The sequence below is a fragment of the Mytilus trossulus genome, chromosome 3 (genome assembly GCF_036588685.1).
Source record: "Mytilus trossulus isolate FHL-02 chromosome 3, PNRI_Mtr1.1.1.hap1, whole genome shotgun sequence".
NCBI classification, from domain to species: Eukaryota; Metazoa; Mollusca; class Bivalvia; order Mytilida; family Mytilidae; genus Mytilus; species Mytilus trossulus.
In genome coordinates this window covers 84220001-84246612 of record NC_086375.1, presented here as the reverse complement: position 1 = coordinate 84246612, position 26612 = coordinate 84220001, and the positions used below count along the sequence as shown (strand labels likewise).

At 32.3% G+C, this 26612-nt stretch overlaps 3 protein-coding genes across 6 annotated transcripts in view; 2 read left to right on the top strand and 1 right to left on the bottom strand.

The window, feature by feature from the left end:
* LOC134712678 (uncharacterized) overlaps positions 1-4000 on the top strand; it is a 38983-nt gene extending 34983 nt beyond the window's left edge. For both annotated transcript variants that reach the window (XM_063574442.1, XM_063574443.1), the window contains exon 12: positions 1194-4000. In XM_063574442.1, coding sequence (XP_063430512.1) covers positions 1194-1623 — 430 coding nt within the window. In that variant the 3' untranslated portion in view covers positions 1624-4000. The remainder of the gene's footprint in view (positions 1-1193) is intronic.
* A 12257-nt stretch (positions 4001-16257) lies between these two features.
* Positions 16258-26612, bottom strand: part of LOC134712676 (uncharacterized) — a 17707-nt gene continuing 7352 nt past the window's right edge. The window contains exons 4-9 of one of the 2 annotated variants that reach the window (XM_063574434.1): positions 25570-25646; positions 25120-25168; positions 24770-24841; positions 22953-23092; positions 20348-20602; positions 16258-17823 (exon numbers count right to left, since the gene is read on the bottom strand). In XM_063574434.1, the coding sequence (XP_063430504.1) occupies positions 17147-17823; positions 20348-20602; positions 22953-23092; positions 24770-24841; positions 25120-25168; positions 25570-25646 (1270 nt within the window). In that variant the 3' untranslated portion in view covers positions 16258-17146. The remainder of the gene's footprint in view (positions 17824-20347; positions 20603-22952; positions 23093-24769; positions 24842-25119; positions 25169-25569; positions 25647-26612) is intronic. The other variant, XM_063574436.1, reaches the window with a different exon arrangement.
* LOC134712677 (patatin-like phospholipase domain-containing protein 4) overlaps positions 21984-26612 on the top strand; it is a 22348-nt gene continuing 17719 nt past the window's right edge. Inside the window, exon 1 of one of the 2 annotated variants that reach the window (XM_063574441.1) lies at positions 21984-22065. Coding sequence is in view for 1 of the 2 variants with exons in the window: in XM_063574437.1 (XP_063430507.1) it covers positions 22125-22231 (107 nt within the window). In the remaining variant the exon portion in view is untranslated. The other variant, XM_063574437.1, reaches the window with a different exon arrangement.

The window sequence follows — 26612 nt, the reverse complement described above, 5'->3', positions numbered from 1 at the left end:
AATCTACATAGGCAATTCTTTATTTTATATAGTGTTGATATTATGTACACTTTTGTTATTGACTTTTCTATTTATCGTGTGCATTCCCGTGATTGCCATCTGAAATAAAAAGGGCATAGGGAGCATTTTCTTTCAAATTAATTCAGCTACCATCGTGTATATAGTTTTAATTGTATATTGTGGTATTTTTAAAAAGCATGTAGAGAGAAATTTCAGCGCTGTCCATCATTGCGTTACGTTTTCGTGTGGAACCACTCCCGGGTGTGACATTTTTGACTAAATTCACTTGACTGAGGATCTACGCTTTTATACGCTTGACATATCGATACATCCTTGTATCTTGCTCCTTTTTGAGTTGATGCAATTTCAGTTTTTTACTTTGATTTAAACGATTAACGATATTCAAACATCGGTAAAGTACTGTTGCATTACTTTATATTTCCTAATCTGGAGAAGAAGATAAACTAGAATTTTTGACGGAAAATGTTATCTCTATATTTCTTTATACGATTGCGCAAAACTAAATGATAGTTAGTGTAACACCATCTAAATAAGAAAAGAAAGCTCCAACGTTCATAATTTGAACTTAAATAAACAGTATGTTAATGTTTTTCTAAATCAAATCAGTTGTCATTCCGCCGATGAAAATGAACGTATTATGTATGATCCAATTAGCATATTTAGATTGATATTAGATTTACGTTTTTGCACGTCGTGTATCTGATAAAAGTACAAATATCTTGGCATTCTGCCAAACATTTAATTACACAATGTCTGTGGTATTTTATTTACGTTCTTCAATTCGATCGATACTAGCGGGAACTAGGTCTGTAAATCTCATTTAATAATTTTTGTAACGTGATTTGGAGAAGTAAAAGACACAATAATCTGATGAAGAAATACAACTATCTAAACGTTAATATATATTTGTAAATTGTTTTATTGTCCAAATTTTACTTGCTTGTTTATTCTAAAAACAAAATGCAAGAAAAATGTTCAACAATAGACACTAAAATGGTTTGCCTTTATGTAGACATTGCGTTAACTGATTTTTCCCAATTTGCTTATATAAATAATTGTTTGAAATATAAAAATTTTGACAATTCGACACTTTTTAAACATACTAAAACCTATAATTGGTTGGCTTTTATGTACTTATTAGTGTATTTTATTTTTGTCCTTTTTATCTTCAGACAAAACGTTGTTCTTCTGAAGGACGTTACAGAGTTACTGCATATGAAAACTGGTGATTTAATGAAAGACAAAACAATTAAATCTGTGATAATTGAAGATGCTAAAGAAGCAATACAGTCCGTATCAGAATTGACATATTGTTATGAACGACTTCATTCTGTGTGTGAAGGTAATTGTCGTCTGCTGCAAATAAATGACCTTAACCTGGTGTTCTCAAGATCTGAAAAGAAAAAGATTTCAGAAAAACATGATAAAGGAAAGATGGCAATCGTTCAGAGTAATACAGCTGAAGACAAAAAAGAGAAGAAAAAAGTAACAGAGAAAGATAAAAGAAAACTAGAGAAAATATATGATTTTGGGGGTGAATCAAGCTCAATGTTAAAGAGTCCTAAACATAAACCGTCACGTTCCTATCATTACGATTTTTAAGTTTTCTTGAAAAGAAAATGACCGTTATTATTAAATGTATCCTTTAGAAAAATCATTATCCAGTATTAAAGAACAAATATTGTTTTTATGATAGTCAGGAATATCAAGTAAACACATTCTCATTAATAACAATTGTTCTGCACGGGTTGGCGTAATGCCAAAAGACAGTTTTTCTCAGGGAAGCCATTAAAGAAGAAGTGACGTCTGCATTTTAACATAAACATTACATATGACATTAAATGTCAGTATTGATGCCATATAATTTATCATTCGTAGCATTTAAAAATGTATTGATGTAATAACCTTTCTAAACGTGTTTAGAATATTGATCCATGAAGTCATTTATCAATGCTGTAATGAGGCTGAGCCGTAACGTCAAACTTAAGTGAAGACGAACTATCACGAAGGTGTTTACTTAGGGGTTTATATCATTATAGTCTGATGTGGAAAGACTGTGTTAATTAGTATTGTAACTTTGTAAGTTAGATTCTTTGTGTATGATGATCGGTAATAGAACAGTTCTGAGACCGGATGAGGTTGTTGTCCAATATAAGTATTGAAATGTGATGAATTATAATTCATATAGATTAACAAATCAATCGTATTCATATTATATAACAAAGCCATATTAACGTTTATAGAAACATGCGGAAAACGTAAAGATTTAAAAAATCTCACAATTAAACAAAAAGACTTATCCATCAGTAATGGAACAATGAGCTTTAGCTGTAATAGATTACAATATGTTGTATAGATATAAGTACATTAGAATACAAAGTTTTTAACAGAAGTAGCAAACAAATTTGTTATTAATACTCGCTGGACGAGAAAATTGTTGTTATAGTTTTTTATTTTGTAAAATCACATAGAATATAGTCAATTTATAGTTGTTCCAAACATGTTAAATAGTAAGTTTGCCAAAATGATGTGTTGTTTGTTTATGTTATATAATTTTTATTATACGTTAGTACATGAATGTAGGAGCATGTATGATAGTTGATGTGAAAAGGTTGTTAAAGATTTGTTTAGAAAGTATGATAGAAATATGTGTTATGGTCTGCTCTATATATACAGTAGATATGACATATAGGCAATATAAGCTTATGCATTCTATCCTGTTGTCTGAATAAACGATGTCAAACATCTGAAATAATCCCAAATAGAATATATTGATTAGTTTCCTGCAAAATAAACATACATAACATATGTTTTGTTTATCAGCTATATTTTAGCCTATAAAATCTTATTTTGTGTCTTATTTCAAAAGTTTAAAAACAGATTTCATGTTGATGGCCAAAAAAAGGTATACTTCCTGTATCCTATTAAGAAAAAACTTTGTTAACTAAATCGTTATAGTCTCTAGACTTTCATGTCTGGAATCGGTTCCCCTTTCTGTTCAGAGAATTATTCCTTTATGCTTTAATACAGATTTAATATGTATTGATTAATACTACATTTTCAGTATTTTCTGTAACCCCTTCAATTGCTTTCTTCTTTGTTGATTTCTGCACTTTTGATGGCCGTAAGTCATAAAATAAGTGTTAAGTGTTTGTTAGGAATGACTCATGTCTGATGTGTATTTATATTAACCAAGTATCAAAGTTTAGTATCAAAGATATTCATAGATTAGATACAGGTTATTATAAATATAACAATTTGCTGTGGAATATATATTTCACAGAGATATTATATAGCTGTCAAAATTTTTTTTTTCAAAAAGATATTATATAGCTGTAAATTATTTTTTTTCGATTTGGAAATTTGAAAAAAAAACCATAATTATATTCAGTATTAAATGCTTGGGAAATGATACATTGTCACAAATGTAAATGTGTCGGTTCGTATCATTTTACTACCTAACACTCTTGATTGATGTTAAATAGATCTGCGTAAATTAGGAAAGGTTCTGCACTATAATAAACGACAAAAACAGTCATTAAAATTATCAAATTTCATAACATTACTCAACAGTTGTATATATTTACAAATTTATGTAAAATGAAAATCCATATTTACATGGACGGGTTAAATAAATCAATTCCTAGATGTGTTTTTATTATTATAAATCATCTCATTAAGTTTTAAATATCCATGTGACATGTCACACTAAAAATAGAAAGCAAACTACGTTTGTAAGAGATATTGTGTTCGTTACACAAAGATGGAAAAAAGATTTTAAAACACTGTGAGATTTGTCTTATCGATATACAGTAAAATTTATTTCAAGAGAATACTTGGTTAGAGTATAAAGTCCTCTGTGAGGAAAGTGTTGATAATGACATATGATAGATAGCTTCATCAGTATTGTGATGTTTTCAGATGGTGCATTTGTTTGTTACTTATTGTTCATATGAAATAAATTTGTTTCTGTAATTAAGTTTATTATTTTTAATTTTGCCTTATTAGTGGATGTTTTTTTCTCACTTTTTATATACCCCAGCCAATCTCAAGTGATACCCATGTGCCGTGGTCATCCTTCCATCTTTCTTTACTTCAGTCCTTCTGTCCCAATTAATTTCCACACTTTGAAAAAGGTTTCTTCGATGGAACCCGTTAAAAAATGCTATAAACAGCAAAAAGTAAAATCACGAAAATACTGAACTCAAAGGAAAATCAATTCGGAAAGTCCATAATCACATGGCAAAATCAAATAACAAAACACGTCAAAAACGCATACTGTGTTCGAATTTGTGTTCAGCTTCATTGATCGTTTTAGAATTACACTCTCTTTTAACTAGGAAAATTGCAAATTTTAATTAGGGGAATTCAGTCCTCAGACGCATTCTTTTTTCTTTTGATAAAAATCTCTAATCTAATGGCAAAATCAAAACCTCAAACATATCAAACGGTCATATTTATGACTTTGTGCAGACATTTTCTAAAGTAGAACATGGTGGATTAAACCTGATTATAAGATGGAATTTCATAGAACTACGATTGACATTGGGTATTTAGAAACTTTGGTTTTCGTTGTGACAACTTCGTTTTGGTTGTTGCTCACTAACAATAAAGCGATATGAATTTATAAGAGTTTTATTGAACCCCCTGATACAAACATAATGTTAATCAAAATAGATATGCTAACATTGAGTCTTTTGTAGACGAAACGCGCGTCTTGCGTATATACTTAATTTAGTCCTGGTATCTATGATGACTTTATTTATATGTGTAAACATTTTAGACATCTTAGAAATATCTCTTAGACCCACAAACATGACAAAAGGATAAATGCTTTAATGCATTGCTCAAACTTTATCAGTAAACATGTCATTATTTTATTTAGACCATCCATATACTTAACGAATGTAACGTGCCTTTATTGTGTTTGACGTATCAGAAGCCTTCAATGTCAACAAGAATGCAACATTCATACTTTCCTGTCAGTCGCCTTATCCTAGAAGAGGATTAATAGTTCGCGGGTAAATAATCGTGCTTTATCAGAATGTTCGATTGTGTTCTATTCCTTATTGTTACTTTTAAACTGACTACATTTGCCAGGCGAAAAGTGACTGTTTATCATACTGTATGAATTTTTCTGACTGTTGCCGACCGAGCGACCTATAATGGTTCTTTGGACTACTGGATAGTTAAATTATTAATAATCATATCAACTTATTTTCAATTTCAAACAGATGTTAATAGTTATCAAAGGTACCAGGATTATAATTTAGTACGCCAGACGCGCGTTTCGTCTACAAAAGACTCATCAGTGACGGTCATATCAAAATATTTATAAAGCCAAACAAGTACAAAGTTGAAGAGCATTGAGGATCCAAAATTCCAAAAAGTTGTGCCAAATACGGCTAAGGTAATCTATGCCTGGGATAAGAAAATCCTTAGTTTTTCGAACAATTCAAAGTTTTGTAAACAGGAAATTTATAAAAATGACCATATTGTTAATATTCATGTCAGCACCGAAGTGTTTACTACTGGGCCGGTGATACCCTCGGGGACGAAAGTCCACCAGCAGTGGCATCGACCCAGTGGTGTAAATAGTTATCAAAGGTACCAGGATTATAATTAAGTACGCCAGACGCGCGTTTCGTCTACATAAGACTCGTCAGTGACGCTCATATCAAAATATTTATAAAGCCAAACAAGTACAAAGTTGAAGAGCAATAAGGATCCAAAATTCCAAAAAGTTGTGCCGAATACGGCTAAGGTAATCTATGCCTGGAATAAGAAAATCCTTATTTTTTCGAAAAATTCAAAGTTTTGTAAACAGGAAATTTATAAAAATGACCACATTGTTGATATTCATGTCAGCACCGAAGTGTTGACTACTGGGCTGTTGATACCCTCGGGGACGAAACGTCCACCAGCAGTGCCATCGACCCAGTGGTGTAAATAGTTATCAAAGGTACCAGGATTATGATTTAGTACGCCAGACGCGCGTTCCGTCTACATAAGACTCATCAGTGACGCTCATATCAAAATATTTATAAAGCCAAACAAGTACAAAGTTGAAGAGCATTGATGATCCAAGATTCCAAAAAGTTGTGCCAAATACGGTTAAACCTGTCGGCATATCCATGCTTGCTTGCTTGCTTGGTATGTAATACACTCGGGTTTTGTGTTAACCTTGATTTGTAATTTCTTAATAATGGATTTATGACTTTAAACACCAAATCAAATGCTTTTTTATTAACATAATATACTCGATTGTCATTCTTAGACGAAAATCGTCAATAAAATGAATGGTACCAGTTTTCTTGCACCAGATGCGCATTTCGACAATACATTTCTCTTCAGTGATGCTTGTGGCCAAAATATTTGAAATCCAAACTTATATAAAAGATGAAGAGCTATAATTCAAAAGGTCCAAAAAGTATAGTCAAATCCGTGAACGGAATCAGAGCTTTGCATGAGGTAGATACATTCCTAATTTATAATAATTTGTAATATTTTGTAACAGCAAATTTTAATAACACAAAAAATCTGTATTTTCATGCCAGTACCGAAGTACTCAGTCTGGCTACTGGGCTGGTGATACCCTCGGGGACTAATAGTCCACCAGCAGAGGCATCGACCCAGTGGTAGTAATAAAAATAACTTAGCCTCGGAGTAAAAAAAAAGAAGCGGAATGTTTCAATGGACAATCAAACCTTATACGTTGTAACAGAAAATCGAGTGTGATTTTATATGCTCCGGAATAACAAACGAAGTAATACAGCAATCGACGAAGAGAGAACATGAATGGTGTTACGACCATTGGACCACGCCCGTAGGCAAACACCAAACTGGACCAATTTTAACCAGATTTGGGTCAAAGGTTTCTTTTAGTATAGATGTAATGGTTTTGCTTATTACCGTCAAGGAAAAATGGAACACACTCATGATATTGACATTATCGTCTGGTGATTTAAACATGGTGGCCTATAGAAAATATATGCCTGTTTAAGATTATTAATTATGTCAAGCTTCCTTTCGGACTCCTTTAACAAAATAAGATCAACAACTCTTTATAAAGATCTTGAAAATATTTGTGTTATTTGTTATCCTGTTCCAACTCTCCCAAAATAATTATCTGAATTTATTACTGAATACATTTAATCTAGAATGAGAAGACCTTTTCATGTGTTACTCTTTTCTGTCTTCTAGATAAAATCCCCCTAAGGATTATTTATTTTGAGTTAGTTAGTAAGGAAAATAATTCGGAAGATAATGAGCATTACAATCACTGACTGAAAAACTCGACAAATATGCACCCAAAAAAACTACAGACACAATAAGAAGAGCCATTTCTACTCAACATTGACACTTGTCAAGCTGGTAAATTTAAAATCAGAAAGTTACAAACCAATTGAAAGGCGGTAAAACAAAGGACGGGTTCAGACATAAAGTTGGCAGCGAGAAATATCCATCATATTCAGCAAGGCTACAAAACAAAGGACGGGTTCAGACATAAAGTTTGCAGCGAACAATATCCATCATATTCAGCAAAGCAGTAAAACAAAGGACGGGTTCAGACATAAAGTTGGCAGCGAACAATATCCGTCATATTCACTGCGTGACTTCATCAGATCGTAATACAAATATTACAAATCCAGTTTGAAATAGATGTCATAATTAAATAATAATAACAAAACGAACCTAAATGGAAATTTAAAACAAAAAGTCCTTTATAAAATTGTAAAATCAAAAGCTTAAACACATTTAACGAATAGAAAACAACTGTTATATTCCCAACTTGGTACAGGCATTTCCATTTGTAGAACGTGGGGGATTGAATAAAATGAAAAAAACGGTTCCCTGAATATCAATACGTCAATTTTATACAGGTGAAGTATTTAAGCTCTTTTGAGTCTTTTGATAGACATACTTTGTCTAGTCATTATCATTTAAAATCTAGAACATCTATATTGGACAATGTCGGTTGAAATTCACGTTTGTTTATTTTTTGAATGATCAGACCAGAATATTTATTAGCCCAGTGGTTGTCAGAAACATGATTCATCCAGTCAAATTAACATGCAACTTTTTGTGCAAAACGGTTCCTGCAGTCGATTTTTGAAATAAGGTTATTTACTATTATTTAATACCTAGGGTACTAGTAGTTTCTGATATGTTCAGTTCACTTTAAATATGCTTATAGAATAACAACTCAAGTCAACAACTTGTCTAGTCATTGTCATTTAAAATCTAGAACATCTATATATATCGGGCAATGTCGTTTGAAAATCACGTTTGTTTATTAAGAGTATGATCAGACCAGAATATTAATTATATGTATAGTTAAGAATAACTTATTAATTTAAAAATGACAAACATAGAAACAATTAAACAAACGTAGTTATTTGTCTAATGTTCATTTGTAGTCTCTATGCAATTAACAGGTCAAAGGCGTGGAAAGTATGAGAATAGTACTGATTAATGCTTCGTAATTAAAAATTACTATATCATACTCTTAATAAACAAACGTGATTTTCAAACGACATTGCCCGATATATAGAGACGTTTGTTTATTAAGAGTATGATCAGACCAGAATATTAATTATATGTATAGTTAAGAATAACTTATTAATTTAAAAATGACAAACATAGAAACAATTAAACAAACGTAGTTATTTGTCTAATGTTCATTTGTAGTCTCTATGCAATTAACAGGTCAAAGGCGTGGAAAGTATGAGAATAGTACTGATTAATGCTTCGTAAACATGCAACTAGAAAATACTTATGTTCTGTGAAAAACTGACTGTTTTTCTTCTTTCAGTTTTAATCACAACTTCCGTCATAAATTAATATACATCATGTTCTCCAGTATAGAATAATTTCGTACCATTGTTTTAGCATAATAGAGGGTTTTTTTTTAAACATTATTTGTTTAACCTGCAATTGCCATTGGCGAAGGGAAGTATAATCTTCGCTGGACCTCCATCTGACGAACCTTAGATTTCATAAAAAAAAATACTTGCACACACGCTAGCTCATGAAAAAGTGTCAATCGGATGTTGTCTTGGAATAAACAACTCCAGGTCTCCATAGAATCGTCTTAAAAGAAAGGCAATAGATACCACAGGGATATTTTGACTCGTAAGTCGAAATTAAATTGACTCAGTGTAGAATAATCAGACATAATAAGTATTATATGTCAACTTGTTTTATTGTTTCTAGTCTAAATGTTATAATAAAAACTATTTAGCCTGTGGTTAACTGATTATTGTTACTTTTTTTCAGAGAAACTTCATAACCAAATGCTACAATACATATCCATGAAGATCGCAATTGTATTGGTTCTGATATTGTGTACGGACTCGATAGTACTCTGTAAGAACTTATCAAAAAGAATGATTGATGACTGAGCTAATACTAATCATCCTGATGACAATAAATTTCTCTATAAACAAAATTTTACCATTCTATTCTTCAGAGCCAGATAACCAAATAATACAACAAATCACCCCATATTGAGTACAGAATATCTCTTATTTGCATATTTCCGTATTTGAGAATTTGCACTAGTGATTGCCTATTGATGTAACGACAATATTAATGCCGATGGTTTGACGCAATAGGACCCACAGTCAAAAACAAATATATACAGCACCTACAGTGGAAACTGTGTCTATTATCGAATCGCAATTTACTCTTTTGGGAATATGCCAGTTGTTTTCCATTAGTTATGTTGGTTGATAAAGTTCAATGTTTGTTTTGTCAGTTTTTTATAGAACTTAAATGGGAGTTTAATTTTATTTGTTTATACCTCTAAAGAGCTCAAAACCAATGCCGTTTCTGAATAAAAATTCAGTAAGCACAGGTTGGTTGTAATTGTTATTGCTTACCACGGGCCATTAATATTTGAACCCGTGATACTACACCCAAAAATGAGGGAAAACGTAGTTTTCTATGTAAATGTAAGAAAGTTTCCAAATAATATTAATGTAACAGTTTTACTCCACCAGATAAGCTTTAGAAGCAATATTTTCCACTAAAAATATGGGCAGAGAACACTACAGCAATCTGTTGCATACAAGTTTCTTAACTCAACCTCATGAGGATGTTACATTAATTCATCCTCACTAATTCAAAATCAAAACCAATAAATATTGGTATTTTGTGTGATAAAAATAAAGCCCCGATGTCATAATAGTGACCGATGCTCCTAAACAAAACAAAACTCGGAGGATGTGTTAGTCATAAGGCCGAAGTTAACCGAATGAAGAACGCAAGAATACTAGTGGATTGAGATGATGACCACTGACGAACTCAAGATTGCTGGTGGATTGAGATGATGACCAATGAAGAACGCAAGGCTGCAGGTGGATTGAGATGATGACCAATGAAGAACTCAAGGTTGCTGGAGGATTGCGATGCTGATTTATGAAGAACGCAAGCTTGTTGGTGGATTGAAATGATGGACAATGAAGAACGAAAAGGGTTGCTGTTGGATTGAGATGATGACCATTGAAGAACGCAAGAATTATGGTTGATTGAGATAATGATATATGAAGAACACAAGGTTGCTTGTGGATTTAGAAGGTGACCAATGAAGAACTCAAGGTTGTTGGTGGATTAAGATGATTACCAATGCAGAACTGAAGGATGCTGTAGGATCGAGATGATGATTTATGAAGAACGCAAGCTTGTTGGTTGATTGAAATCATGAACAATGAAGAACAAGATGGGTTGCTGTTGGATTGTGATGATGACCATTGAAGAACGCAAGAATTCTGGTTGATTGAGATAATGATTTATGAAAAACACAAGGTTGCTGGTGGATTCAGAAGATGACCAATGAAGAACTCAATGTAACTAGTGTATTGAGACGATAACCAATGAAGAATCAAAGTTGCTGGTGAATTGAGAAGAAGACAAATGAAAAACTCAAGGTTGTTGGTGGATTGTGATGATTACCAATGCAGAACTGAAGGATGCTGTAGGATCGAGATGATGATTTATGAAAAGCACAAGGTTGCTGGTTGATCGATATAATGACAATGAAGAACGCAAGGTTGCTGGTGGGTTGAGATGAGGACCAATGAAGAACGCAATATTGCTGGTGGATTGAGATAATGACCTATTAGGGACTCATGGCTGCTGGTGGATTGAGAAGATGACCAATGAAGAACTCAAGGTTGTTGGAGGATTACGATGATGATTTATGAAGAACGCAAGCTTGTTGGTGGATTAAAATGATGAATAATGAAGAACGAGAAGGGTTGCTGTTGGATTGAGATGATGACTAGTGAAGAACGCAAGGTTGCTGGTGGATTGAGATGATGAATAAAGAAGAACGCAAGGTTGCTGGTGGATTGAGGTAATGACATATGAAGTACTCAAGGTTGCTTGACGATTGAGATGATGACCAATGAAGAACGCAAGAATGCTGGTGGATTGAGATAATGACCTGTGAAGAACACAAATTTGCTGGTGGATTGAGATAAAGACCTATTGATAATTCATGGCTGCTGGTGGATTGAAAAGATGACCAATGAAGAACGCAAGCTTGTTGGTGGATTGAAATGATGAATAATGAAGAACAAGAAGAGTTACTGTTGGATTGAGATGACGACCAATGAAGAACGCAAAGTTGCCGATGGATTGAGATAATGGCCAATGCAGAACGCAAGGTTGCTGGTGGATTGAGATCATGACCAATGAAGAACGCAAGAGTGCTGGTGGATTGAGATAATGACCTAGCAGGAACACAAGGTTGCTGGTGGATTGAGATGATGACCAATGAAGAACGAAAGGTTGCCGCTGCATTGAGATGATGCCCTATGCAATCGCAAGGTTGCTAGTGGATTGAGATGAAGACCAATGAAGAACGCAAGGTTGCTTGTGGATTGAGATGATGAATAATGAAGAATGCAAAGTGGTTGGTGGATTGAGAAGATGACCAATGAAGAATGCTAGATTGCTGGTGGATTGAGATAACGACCAATGAAGAACTCAAGGTTGTTGGTGGATTGAGATGATGACCAATGAAAAACACAAGGTTGCTGGTGGATTGAGATGACGAACAAGGAAGAACGCAAGGTTGATGGTGGATTGAGATAACGACCTGTGAAGAACGCATGGTTGTAAGTGGATTGTGATGATGACCTTTGAAGAACTCAAGTTTGTTGGTGGATTGAGGTGATGACCAATTATGTAGTCAAGGTTGCTGGTGTATTGAGATAACGACCAATGAAGAAAACAGATAAAATGCGAGCAAAATAAACTTAAACTAAAACAATGATTTGAATTAATCGATTCATTTCGTTCATACATTCAGATGCACATTCAAAATGTACGACGCCTTAAATGTTATTGGATATATAGAAGTGACTAAAGAACCTGTAAATCGACAGCAAAACTGAGACTTTTGTTTATATATAACACTACATCCTTTACAAAAGAGGAGGTAAAGAAAATCTAAAATTCGTCCTCTTCTTTTAAATAAATCTTCTGTCTTTACATTAACCTCACAAACACCTTTATAAAGAACGACGATAGCCGGTTTGGATTGATGTTTTAAGTGCGTTTCTTGATAAATCTTTCGCAGGAAAGTTCAGGTTGCCATATTTTATCGCCCCTTAAAGTGCTGAATAGATATTTCAAAGATTAGTGCACGTTGTGTTCCAGTTGGGTTTTTTAATGAACTGGCCAACTTGTCTGTTTCATATCTTGACATTATCCTCGATATTGGTACAAATGGATGTCTTCAAAGTAGATCTGAGCCAATTGTGATGAGCTAGTGCAAATCTCAAAGGTCCATATCCGAATTATCAACAGTAATATACCCTCCGTCCGCTCGTAGGCTTTGACACATCTTAATTGAATTGTTACATTATATTAAATAATTATGAGGATGTGATCCTTTTACACAAATTGGCCTAGAAGCGTAATGAGATAGAACGACTGACATCAATAATACATAAGTTTTACGGTAACTATTGCAAATTTATAAAGCGACTCTTTATTAACTAGCAACACTTCTTCACAGTATAAGATTTGTAGATACAAAAAAAACATCGTCTAATCTGTGATTTTGTGACGTATTCCCGATTGGGACAATTTAACAGACTCCCATTGCTGTGATACATGCATAGACGGAGATGGATATTCTATTGAATCACCCGATCTCACTTCTTTTGGAGTTCGTGATATTGCATCTGTATTTGTGGGTGACCTAGATTTATCTCTTCTTATTTGATTTAGGTGATGTGAACATCGGTAAACTACTATTGCCTTAATCTAAAAGACGTCAATATTATTTCTATTGAAGAATGCAGAAGATCTATATTATTTGTAAAACTCAGTTTAATAAAGTATATCCGCTGACTGAATATATACCCTCTCCAACAAAACCAGAGCAAACAGACCAACATGAGAACGAACCAAAAAATCGTAAAAATTTTCATTTTCAAAAACACAAAATTGTCAGAATTTTAGTACCTCGTTTTACAACATATATATACCACGTAGCTTTAAATGTTATGCCTACTTTGCATTAATGACCTCAGATTTGCAGATATTTTTACGTCGTTTTCTGTATTTGATATATGTGTTATGAAGAGGTTTGGGAGTATATGTCTTGGTCTACGGTGAATACATTACCTAAGTTAGTCCTTGTCTGAAACCATATGTACAATAGGTATAAGTATATGCGTATATCCCCGCAAACATGTATCGTTGACTGTTGATTTGAATGATGTGTTGAAGGCACTAAAATCAAATAGAATTTTAAACAGTTTCGACAAAGAAATTGTAAAATTATGACTTTGAAAGAATATGTGCACGAGTAATCCTGAATTGTTCTGATTTAGTGTTACCTTCAAGTTAAGTCGTTCGTACAAAACAAAGCAACATCTATAGTATAAATGTGCAAACAACATCAACGAACGTCAGAAACAGAAAAAAAGCTAGGCTCGAAAAATTTATCGTATTGGCTTTTTTATGCAATGGTCAGAAATGTTAGAATCCTCACTTGTTTTCTATACTTTTTAGAAAATTCCTCGGAGTTCAGAATTTTTGTGATTTTACTTTTTGAACTATAAATACATCTGCATTGTTCAAACGAGGCATGGAAAATGATTACTTTAATTGTAATATTATCGTTGATTCATATAGGAGGCGATATGTGTCATCTACAGGAATGTAGCATAAGACTACTTGTACACTAGTATAATAGCAAGACAGTTATTTACAGGATAAATACTTTATAAGGCATAGACAAAAATGACAAAAATACCAAACATCAAGGAAAATTCAAAACGGAAGTCTATTGACAAATGCCTAAATCAAAAGCTCAAATACATCAATCAGTTGGTAAACAGCTTGTCATATTCCTGCATTAGGACATGCATTTCCCTAAGTAGAAAATGGTGGATAAAACCTGGTTTAATAACTAGCTAAACCTTTACAATACAGGAAGTAATAAATAACGTCTCTTAAAGAAACGTCATCGCTAAAGATCTTAAACACTTTATTTAGTTTATAAAAGCATGTCCTATACAACTATGTTATTGTGATCGATTGTACAGAACGGATATTAACATACATGGAAATCCCAACTATTCCAATGTTTTTATTTGCAAACCATTAATTTGAAACAGACATTGCATTTCCAGTTTGTGAGAGAGATATTGATTTGACAGTTATGTTTTGAATAATCATTGTCGCCTCCGTGTAAATCGTATTATAGCGTTATCTGCTGCTGACAAACCTTGATCTACTTCTGAGATAAACGAGGGAAATACAATCGAATCGAATATCAAAATAAGTAACAGTCGCAATCAGAGCACAATAAAATCCAATACGACTGTTACTTTTCTTTATCTCAAGTCCTTGTCCTGCCTCTGTGAATATATTTGAATTATTGATATGTTGGGTTATCTATGTCTACGGTTTGTGAATATTTATCTTACTTAACTTAATCGCGTCTATAATTCATGAAATAGGGTAGAGGTCAAATAAAAACTGCCTGACGGGCATGGGACATTACAAGGTGAGCACATACCAAATATAGTTATCCGATTACTCATAATAAGAAAGAAATACTAAATAATGTTACCTTTTTCTTCAAGTATCCACTGAACAATGAAAATGAGGCCAAGTACAATTGACATAACTTCATAACATAAGGCATCGTTATACAAAGTATGAAGGATTCTTGTCTTATTTTAAAACAACAAAGGACAACAGATTTGAAATATGGTATTGATACAAAGTATCAATATAAAGGTGAATGTTATACTAAAGTCATAACATTTTAATTGTCGGTTGGCGTTCTTGTACGTGAATATCCGCCGTCTTATAATAAATTTTTTATTACAAAATCATAGAAACAATGTAGTACGACGGTAGAAATGTCTGAACAGATCTTTTCAAAATCATAATAAAATAAAGTCGAAGAGAGATAACTAGTATATATCTTCATTTTACAAGAAGAACAAAAACACCTGTTCTAAATTACTCGACGGAAGAAGTCGGGGCATGCTCAGTTGAAAGGGTTACTTGGACCATATATTTTTACCAAATCAATCCCTTTTTTGACATAGTTTATCAAATGCATACAAGAAGTCATCACTTGTTTCCATTAAAATTGAACAATGGTAGAAACAAAACATGAACAAATGATTAGAAAACTACATTAAAATTTAAATATATGCACTAATGCGTAGCTATCAATAAAATGTCTTACAATGCCACCGTCGCGGTTCTTGTACCAGTGCGGTTAAGAGCCCTACGTGTGCTTTCCTTGTCATCATGTAATAATGAAAATTTGTCTGTTCTTAAATATTTAGGTAGCTATTTTATTACATGTTTAGATTTTAGACAAAATGTTAATTAATGTATGTAATAACAATGATAATTGTAATGATTTTATGGTGCTGATCCTGCCAGGAATTAAATGTATGTGATTTTTTTGATTTTTTATAGAATGAAGATAATAACATCTGTCTGAACTTTTTCTAATGTTTCATTTTAGCATATAAAAAAAATGTTTTTCTGTTACAAATCATGATGTATTGCTTTATGTGTACATGTTTTGCTGCCCATCAAGGGCCCTTGTTTGGAATAATAAATATTCTTATTCTTATTTTTATTCTGTAATACGTTGTTACAGTCGACTGTATACTTAACCTAATATGTAAATTAATAATGTGCAATCCACCTTCAAGCGTGAAGTAGTTGTTATAAACTATACAAGTTTTCAACAAATTTATTAGTTAAATCAACATTGTTAAATCAATTATCACAGAATGAACTATAGGGATTTTGAGCAAATGAACAACATTCAGTCATTCCAATATAAGCACAAAAAAATAAATACTGCTAGAAACTGAGTTTTGGCGTGTTTGGTTGATGTATGTGTCGTATAAACCTTTCTAAGCAGGTAACCAACAAACATATAAAATATACATGTTAGAGAAGAATCATAAACTTACTGTTTTGTTTTCACAACCCCATATGTAAAATATAAGGTCAAGGACGATGTATTGGCAATGCAGCTGCTGCTGAATTTATAGCAAAACAAGCCATTAACGCATATTTAGTAGGTATGATAAAACGATTCTGTAGGTATACGACAATATCAAGACATTCTTAATACATTTTTTTCTGTACCATTATTTGTTCTCGACCATGAAAAGGGTCGAAATACAAAGATGACCCTCTCTGCATATCCAATTTAAGTCACACTTATTGAAAAGATCTGACATAAACACTTGATTCAACAGTGGTGTGCAGAAGTGTGTTCTGTATGAATAAATTACAAATATCAAAATTTCCTACAATTTGTTTAAAATTCATTGTTCAGTCTTTTATATGTTAAGAAATTGACTTATATTGTTTTAGTTATTTTTCCAATTTTCAAAAAAAGGAAATGTTTTTGGAGGTGCTAAATGATTAGTTTCTTCTGGATTTTTTTATGTACACGCAGATTGACCATGTATACATTTTCCCTTCATTATATGAAAAAGGTGAAATCCTTCAGAATATATGATACAAACTCTTATTTTCCTATAAACAAGAATGAAATGATAAGAATTAAGTTCATTTCATATCATCGAGGTAAAAATGTGAAATAAATATACTATTCTGGTTCTAATTTAGCATTAGGAATGGTTAAAACATGTTTAACTTCAGTAGTATCCTCTTTTTCTGTCATGAATGTTGTGCTTTTCACTTGATTTTCTATATTATTACTAGTATTGGTGTCATTTGTCTCTGCGATTGTGATGCCATTTCCGGAAATGCCTTTTACGTCCTGACGTACTTCCGTTATTTTCGGTTTAGCTTCATCAGCCACTTTCTGTCCTTCAAGACTGCTTTCGTTATTTTCCTCCTGTGAAAATGTTTGATGAAGTGTTGCTGATGTGTTTGTATCGCCATTCTCTACCTTATCATAGACAACTGCAGTTTCATTTGGATCACTTGTAAGTTGAATAATTTTAACGGACATTTCCAAGTTTTTAGTTTGAGTATCTGATTGGTCAGTATCCTTGTTACATGTTTTTGTCACATCTTGCGCAGGAGCAGTAATCTCTTCCTGTATAGGAGATTGAAGATGTTCTGTTTCATCTTTTACTGATAACTGTCCTACTGGCGTTGGAGGAGGTTGATTTATGATGGAAGAATCGTCGGGGATATTACGAGATTTCTTGTATTTCATTGTTGGTACAGACACGCCAGTCACACTTGGAAGAATTGATTCTTTTTTCTGTGGAGGAGGAGATTTAAATCCTTTTAGCGTAACGATGACGCCTTTCCCTACAAAGTAAACAAGTATCAAAGGTTAATATTGTATCCCAAATTTTACATTCATAAAGTTTAACTGGTACTTATACTTTTTTCAATTATATTAAGGTACGAAAATTATATATTTACTATTTACTGGCATTATCAATAGTCACTTTACACCTTTAAATTAACAAACATTTCATATTAATCACCTTCAAAAAGATTTGTCTTAGAAAATATAAAGAAAAACAAGAAAAACTTATTAACTATCAGAATCAAATTTCATGATGAAGTAAATAACTTTTCACAGAAAAAAATATTTCAAACTGAAAAAGTTATTTCAGAAACAAAAGACCATATTAAATATAAAACAGTCTATAGTAATTAGTGGCTGTGAGTTATAATGAAACACAGTTTCTGTTAAGCAATGCAAACACACATTTTAAATTGTTTTTTATAACCACTACTTTCTTGATTTCCTCTTTCACACAACTGTCTGCAAGTTAGCAATTAAAATCATATATCAAAATTGTAGAATTTCAATTTATCGTAAATAAATCAGAATCAACGAGATATTTTTTCAAATCTAATTATTTTGGAAAATAGAGCACAACTAAACAGTTTATTTATGTAATAGGTTTGAACCATTGATGTTTGAATCATTCTGTCATGTACAATGTGCATGACTTGAAACACCCAGGTTGGTAAAAAAGGTACAATGTGCATGACTTGAAACAACCAGGTTGGTAAAAAAGGTACAATGTGCATGACTTGAAACACCCAGGTTGGTAAAAAAATAGGGGCAATGGAAAATGGTTTGAAACATAAACATTTGAATAAAGCTATTATTTGACTGGTTTGGAATATAGAGTTTTAAATAAAGCAATTATTTGACTGGTTTGAATAGAAGTTTGATTTAACGATCATTTGACTGGTTTGGAACATAGAGTTTAAAATAAAGCAATTATTTGACTGGTTTAAATAGAAGTTTGATTTAACGATCATTTGACTGGTTTGGAATATAGAGTTTTAAATAAAGCAATTATTTGACTGGTTTTAATAGAAGTTTGATTTAACGATCATTTGACTGGTTTGGAATATAGAGTTTTAAATAAAGCAATTATTTGACTGGTTTTAATAGAAGTTTGATTAAACGACCATTTGACTGGTTTGGAACATAGAGTTTAAAATAAAGCAATTATTTGACTGGTTTTAATAGAAGTTTGATTTAACGATCATTTGACTGGTTTGGAATATAGAGTTTTAAATAAAGCAATTATTTGACTGGTTTTAATAGAAGTTTGATTAAACGATCATTTGACTGGTTTGGAATATAGAGTTTTAAATAAAGCAATTATTGGACTGGTTTAAAACGTTGCGAGTTGAATTAAACTATTATTTGACTCGTTTGAACATTGAGATACGAATAAAGCGAGCTTTTGACTGGTTTGAAACTAAAGGTTTGAATAAAGCAATTATTTGATTGGTTGTTTGTTGAATAACCCAACAATTTGACTGGTTTGAAACATTCAGATTTGAAATGAATAAAACTTTCATTGAAATGTTTGGAACATAGAAATTTGATTAAAACAATCATTTGACTGGTTTGAAACATTGGGGTTTGAATAAAAAAACTCATCATAGATACCAAAATTTGAAATTTCATATTTACGCCAGACGCGAGTTTCGTTTACAAAAGACTCATCAGTGACACTCGAATAAAAAAAAATGTTAAAAAGGCCAAATAAAGTACGAAGTTAAAAAGCATTGAGGACAAGAATTCCTAAAAGTTTTGCCAAATACAGCTAATGTTATCTATTCCGTAGGAATATAAAGCGATCATTTGACTTGTTTGAAACATTGGGGTTTAATGCTGGTTTGCAACATAACGTTTTGAATAAAGCGATCATTCAACTGGTTTCGGATATAGATTTTTGAACAAAGCAATTATTTGACGGGTTTGAAATATCGTGTGTCGAATGAAACGATGTGAAACATAGAAGTTTGAATAAAACTATCATTTGACTGTTTTGGAATGTAGAGTTTTGTATAAAGCAAATATAAAACTGGTTTGAAATATTGAGGTTTGAAAAAAGCCATCATTTGAATGGTTTGAAACGTTGAAGCAACAAAGCAATTATTTGCCTGATTTGAAAAATTGAGGTCTGAATAACATTATCATTTGACTGCTTTTGAATGGTCAGGTTTGAATAAAGCAATACTGGGTTTGCATAGAACGATTGTTTGACTGGTTTGATACATTAAGGTTGGTATATATACGTGACGTGTTTGAAATGACCTTGAAAACGACAACAAACATATGCATGAAGGCAATTATATAATACATGTCGGATTTTCACACAATCAGAATAAATAGGAAGTGATATATTAAGATATAATTTGTAAGTTAGCAGCACACAGAACAATCAGTAAATATATAAATCAAGCGCAGTAAAAGCAAGGAAATATGAACAACCATTATAAGACATTCTAACTAATATATACACGAGGCATTAGGCAGCTAGCTATACTACCGGCACTTTCACAATGATACCTGTTATAAACAACCCATTTTGCAAAAATATTAGTTTTTCAACCAAATTGTTGTTAACAGCAATATTTTCTTTGTTCTCACTTTCATCTTGCATTATATTTATGGAAGGACCAATGGAATCAACTCGTGCACTTCGGGGACGACCGCCAGATGGCGTTGAGGAAGATAGTAACCTTTTAGAAGGCGCGGTTGCTGGTCTTTTTTGTTTTGTTTCTTTCTCGTCTGTTGTGTCGTCATCATCAGATCGAGGTGTATCTAAAATAAATATATTCTTTTGTAATTTACTACAACATATTAGTTTTGCTATACTTAATATGCACACATATAATGCTATGCCTATATCAGTAATACATTTCAAATTTATAAATTATAATATTCTTCATTCAAATTTACATTATAAGCAAGATATTTAAAATAACAACAAGTATGTGTCCAAAGTACACGGATGCCCCATCCGCACTATCATTTTTTATGTTCAATGGAGCGTAAAATTGGGGTAAAAACTCTAATTTGGCATTGAATTAGAAAAACATATCATAAGGAACATGTGTACTACGTTTCAAGTTGATTCAACTTCAACTTCATCAAAAACTATCTCAACAAATAAATTTAATTGAAGTGTGACAGAGGGACGGACAATCGAACGCACGCAGACCAGAAAATATAATGCCCATAAATGGGGCATACAAATAATCATAATTATTAAATCGAATAATGCATTCCATAACTATTAAATCGAATAATGCATTCCATAACTATTAAATCGAAAAATGCATTTCCCGTGTAAATTCAATGTATATTAACAAAACTAAATCTATGAAGCTCTATCAAACCAAGAGTATCACACCATTGCTATTTTGTCTTTTCACGTGAAATATCTTTATTGTTAACCAGATTTGTTTTCAAAACGATTCTGTAGGGATGAAAACGCATAGAAATCTCAAAATAAACAGGCGTTTTCCTGTCCTTATATATGACTATATCTATGTTCGTATGTAGTATTTGATTTAACATCGGGAAATCACTTTTGTAAAGTAACAGCGGTCTTTTATCTGTAGGGATGAAAACGCATAGAAATCTCAAAATAAACAGGCGTTTTCCTGTCCTTATATATGACTATATCTATGTTCGTATGTAGTATTTGATTTAACATCGGGAAATCACTTTTGTAAAGTAACAGCGGTCTTTTTTTTTCGTTTCTACGACCTGGACCTTTAATGTATTAGCCTAAAAATCATTAGTAATTTTTCGCTAATAATATTTGACTATTTATCTAGTTAAGGTTGCAATCCAATGTTTTAAAGTTTTTGATTGTACATCCGAAACCACTTTATTGCACTCAACTTCGACCGTGACCTTTAATAAGGGGACATCCAGATCAATCGGGGTCTACCTCACTTTATATGTGAAAATATATGAAACTGATGCAATCTGATATGCGTTATTTGAGTAAGCATCCTGAATTGAATTGACTGGTGAAATGACAGAGTGAGGCTGGCCGACTGAATGACGAACAAACGGATCCCGCTACTTGATAGCGTGGGATATAAATATACAAATTAATTAAACACACTGACATCATTCGTGTCACTCCTTCAGAAATAACAATTCACCAGGAAATCACTTCAAACTACAACAAAAGTATAGAAAGTCGATACCAAGTCCATAAACAAAAACAGGAAGATATTATTTCAGTTCAACCATGATCAACCATACATGTATGTAAACAAACTAATTCAGTATAAAAATAAACACGCTGAAATACACATACAGAGATATGTATAAACCACTTAAAAATAGTGGTACGGAATCACAGGAACTTGGGGAAGATGTCAATGTAGAAGCTGATCTGTCAGTCGTCTGTCGGCTTCAAAATCCATCATGGTTCGTAAATTTGATTTACAATTGCTTTGAAACAATATAAATCGGTTTTTCTGTTCAATAAAATGATAGAAAATAATTAAATAAAAGTCTTCTGCAATTGTTAACGATTATAGTTTTAAAGGCATGTGATAAATCAGAAACATGCGTTCGAAATGAGTTTGTGTGGCACAATTTGGTTGTATGAGTGTGGCTAAATATATACCAATAACAATGTTATTACTTTTTGTTGACTTCGAATGAAATTGTTCATTTTTTCCTAAGACATGGATCATCAATTTGATTTTAGTATATAATTCATCAGATGACAACAACAATTTAACTTATTTGTTTAAAAGACAGTAAAAACTTACCTTTTGAGGGAATATTTATTCCAAGATTAATACAACCTACCAGGTAGGTCTATCAAAAAAATTTACGGTCAACTCGACTTTTAGAAATAGATGAGCCATGTCGTTTGAATCCTCGTTAATTTCATGTCTTCATATTAATATTGTTTATGATGTTATTATTATGTATTTCATTTTTGTTCGGTTATTTATTATTTGTATGTAATGGAGAAGACGTTCTAAGTTGCAAAACTTGTGTCTAATCCTATTGTCAATGTTTTTGGACAATAAAATATGTTTAAACTGAGTGTGGCTGGACTTCGAAAAACTCTATGTGTTAGAGTCAACCAGAATCGGACGTCCGTCACGATATATCACAGAAAGTGTATACTTACCAGGTGGAGCACCGGGTGATTCTTCGTTACGTTCTCGTAATCTTGACATTGCTGGGCCACTCATAAAACAGTCAAGTGGATTACTACGAGGCATGTACACACCATACACATTGAAACTCTTCACGTCCATTAAACGGGCCCTGTAAAGTAATTGTTATAATTCAAATATTGAAACTCTTCAAATCAATTAAACGGGCCCGGTAAATTCAGTGTTATAATTCAAATATTGAAACTCTTTAAATCAATTAAACGGGCCCGATAAAGTAATTGTTATAATACAAATATTGAAACTCTTCACATCCATTAATTAAAGTTATATGAAACCGCAAATTATAAAAAAAAAATATGCATATGCTTTTTATAACGCAATGTATAGTTGTCATTATTAAACTTATGTGCATATACTTTTATCTGAAGATTTTTTTTTTGCTTCGCTGCCATATTTTCCGTATCCAACGTGACCTTAGCGTGATCCTACTCGTAAAATTTGGTAATCGCAATACGCATGGGTCTGTCATTTAAATAAACTATTATCTGATTGTACATGTTATACACGAGCTCAATACGCATGCTTCTTTGTTGATTGTTTACTATAAGGCGACAATCGGTAAACTACGGCTTTAAAACAGGACAATTAATGAACAGTATTGGATAAAATCGTGCACAGAAGACTAAGTCTATGATATAACCATCATTGGTTCAAGAAATGGATAAAAAATATTTTTCACCAATCACTCATTTCATACGACTTTAAACACAATTCTTTTTTACGAAACTTCACAGTCAAACTGGCACAGTTGTAGCTGTAAAGGAGTAACTATGGGATTTGCATTGTTTATATTTACAGAAGTGCAACCTATAGCATATAACTAAAGCGGCGTTTTGCATTTGCGCTGATTTTTTCTTTCATTTGCGCCGATTTTTGTTTTCATTTGCGCCGATTTTATTACAGGTAAATTACAGGTGAATAGATATGAGAAGATATGATATGAGTGCCAATGAGAAAACTCTCCATCCAAGCCATGTTATTTTTCATTTATCATAATATACCTCTTCCATTTACCACTTGTACAAATGTAATGAATTGTCAATCACAACTTGTATATAACTGTTGTCCCCTACTCACCACTGGAAGGTGGAAGAAGGCCTACAAGATACATCTCCAGACTTTTTTCATTGTTGACCGTATCCGTAGTTCTTTAGCATCTGTCTTTCGGACATTTGCCACATGGTTATGCTCGATCTGTGTTTTGACAATAGAATCCGTGGTAAATCTGGCTTTACACGATTTTATGGTACGTAAGTAAGATATGAAGTTATGTTTCAGAACACTGACCTTCCGATATGTATGGCACTCAATAATTAAAGAATTGACTCTTCGGTCCGTTTCAGTGTGCAATATGTCCATCAAGTTACAACGAAGTTTCAGAACAATATGAATCAAAATTAACTTAAACATGGATGAAAAACAATTATAACCAGATTTGACCAATGCACAGTACATGTATAAGTTTTAACTTACCTGTAAATCTAATAAGAAGCAAATATAAAATCGGCGCAAATGAAAGAATGAAAATGTTCAAAATCGGCGCAAATGTCATACGCCCAACTAAAGATAGGTTACGCTTGACTATCATTGACGCACAGTTATCCTGTCATTGCTCTTCTAGAGAGTTTGTCATTAACTTGGTTATATTTAAATTTATGTCGTGCTATTTTTTTATCTGAACGTTACTATCGACCAGCTTTACAATATGTTTATTTTAAATATTGATCATACAATATCTAGAATATTTATTAATGTGTCATCATAATACCTGTTATATCTTGCACCGGTCAAGAAGGCATGGTTAGATTCTCCTTCAACAGATAAACTTATAGTAGATGGTCTAAAAATGGAAAACAAATATATGCATTTCTATAATTGAATAAGTTCAAATAACTAAATCACAGTTAAATAAAAAATATGATATTCAAATTATTTTTGAATGAGTAATTTCTATTTCAATCAGTACATAAAAATAGCACGCGATTCTTACTTTCTATTAAAAGTCTGGCTTCCGTGGTTTTAAACAGATAACAAAATGATATCGCGTAATATTTACTCACAACTAAAAGTTTGGCTTCCATGTTTTTTGTCAAATGTATAATATCACGTGATACTTACTCTCTGCTCAAAGGCTGATTTCCATGGTTTCCATGGTTTCCACATGGTACTGTAAAAAAAATGTTTAATTGTAGCCTTACACACAAAACAATCATAAGCTACATAAGTATATTCCTCGTGAAATTGCAACGGCACTAGAATTAATGTTGTAGTAATAACAAGCAATGTTTAAGATTTTCTAAAAAAATTCTATACAGAGATTACATGCTTGGCACATGTTGTAGTGTAGACTACATCGATAGAAGTACTAGTATGTAAGCAAGTTGCTCATACCATGACTCAATTTGTATAAATGTTTCTGCTATTTATTGAATGCAAATCTGCTATGAAGTTATGTATAAGTTCCTTTGGTTAACATCTTATCACACATGTGACTAAATCGATCACTGTAAGAATATTTATCAGCTTGAGACTTCATCAGTTTCCTGCCATTACCTCTAAACAACTTACGTTTGATCGGAACATCTCGTCTTTTCTGGTAGGCATTTATAGGTGCTGAATTACATCTTTGTCGAGCCCTTAATAATCTGTAAAAATGTTTTAAAATGCACTGCTGTTACCTGATGGATCACGAGTTTGTCTGTTTGTCTGTTTGCTGTTGCTAATGTTTTGTAAGATGGTTGTTTTATCATTTATTTCTATCTTATGATTACGTTCGTTGTAAAATATTCCGTTTTTGTTTTCTATCACAATAGATGAAATTAAATAACACCCTCCAAAAAAAACTAATTCGCTGAAACTTGCACCAAATATTTAAATATTTCATGTTACTTAACATTTACATAAATTCTGGAAAAAATACTTCAGCCTCTAATTAATGCTACGAGGAAAAGAAATCACCATAGAGTCTAAAATCGTTAACTGTCAAGGTCGAATATAACAATGACTTTTCAGAAGTATTTAAACGAGACTATCAGTATATAGTTAGGCAGACAAGAAGACAAATGACTTTAATAAATCACAATAACCAATAAATTACAATCCTCAATGTGTTATAAACTTAGGGAGAATAAAATCACTTGTTTAATAGGAGTAAGAGATGAAAATATAACTTTGACTGAAATAAAGAAAACAATTCGTGTAGGGTTCCATAGAATCCTTGTCGAGACTACAACTGATTGGTGTCGTGTCAAAGTGTAAAAATCTTCATACCAAGTTTCATAAAATTACATAAAGTAATCCGCACTGATACAGAATACAGAATGGTTATATACACATGTATGTTGTCAATTTTTTTTATGGGGTTAAACTGTCCACAAAAGTTTTAAAAATGAAGACATGACTGATGGCCTGATTTGATCTAGACATGGATGCATTACGGCTGAAAAAAAATTTAGATTGATTTCAAAACAAGTTTTGCCTTGAAATAAGTATTCTTGTGTGAAAATTTTGATAGTGATTTAGTCTGCCAAAACTTTGTGTATCTTTGTAAACAGTTTTGAAACGGATAAAAGAAACAAGTACAATGGAAAACGCAATTCAAATGTTGACTA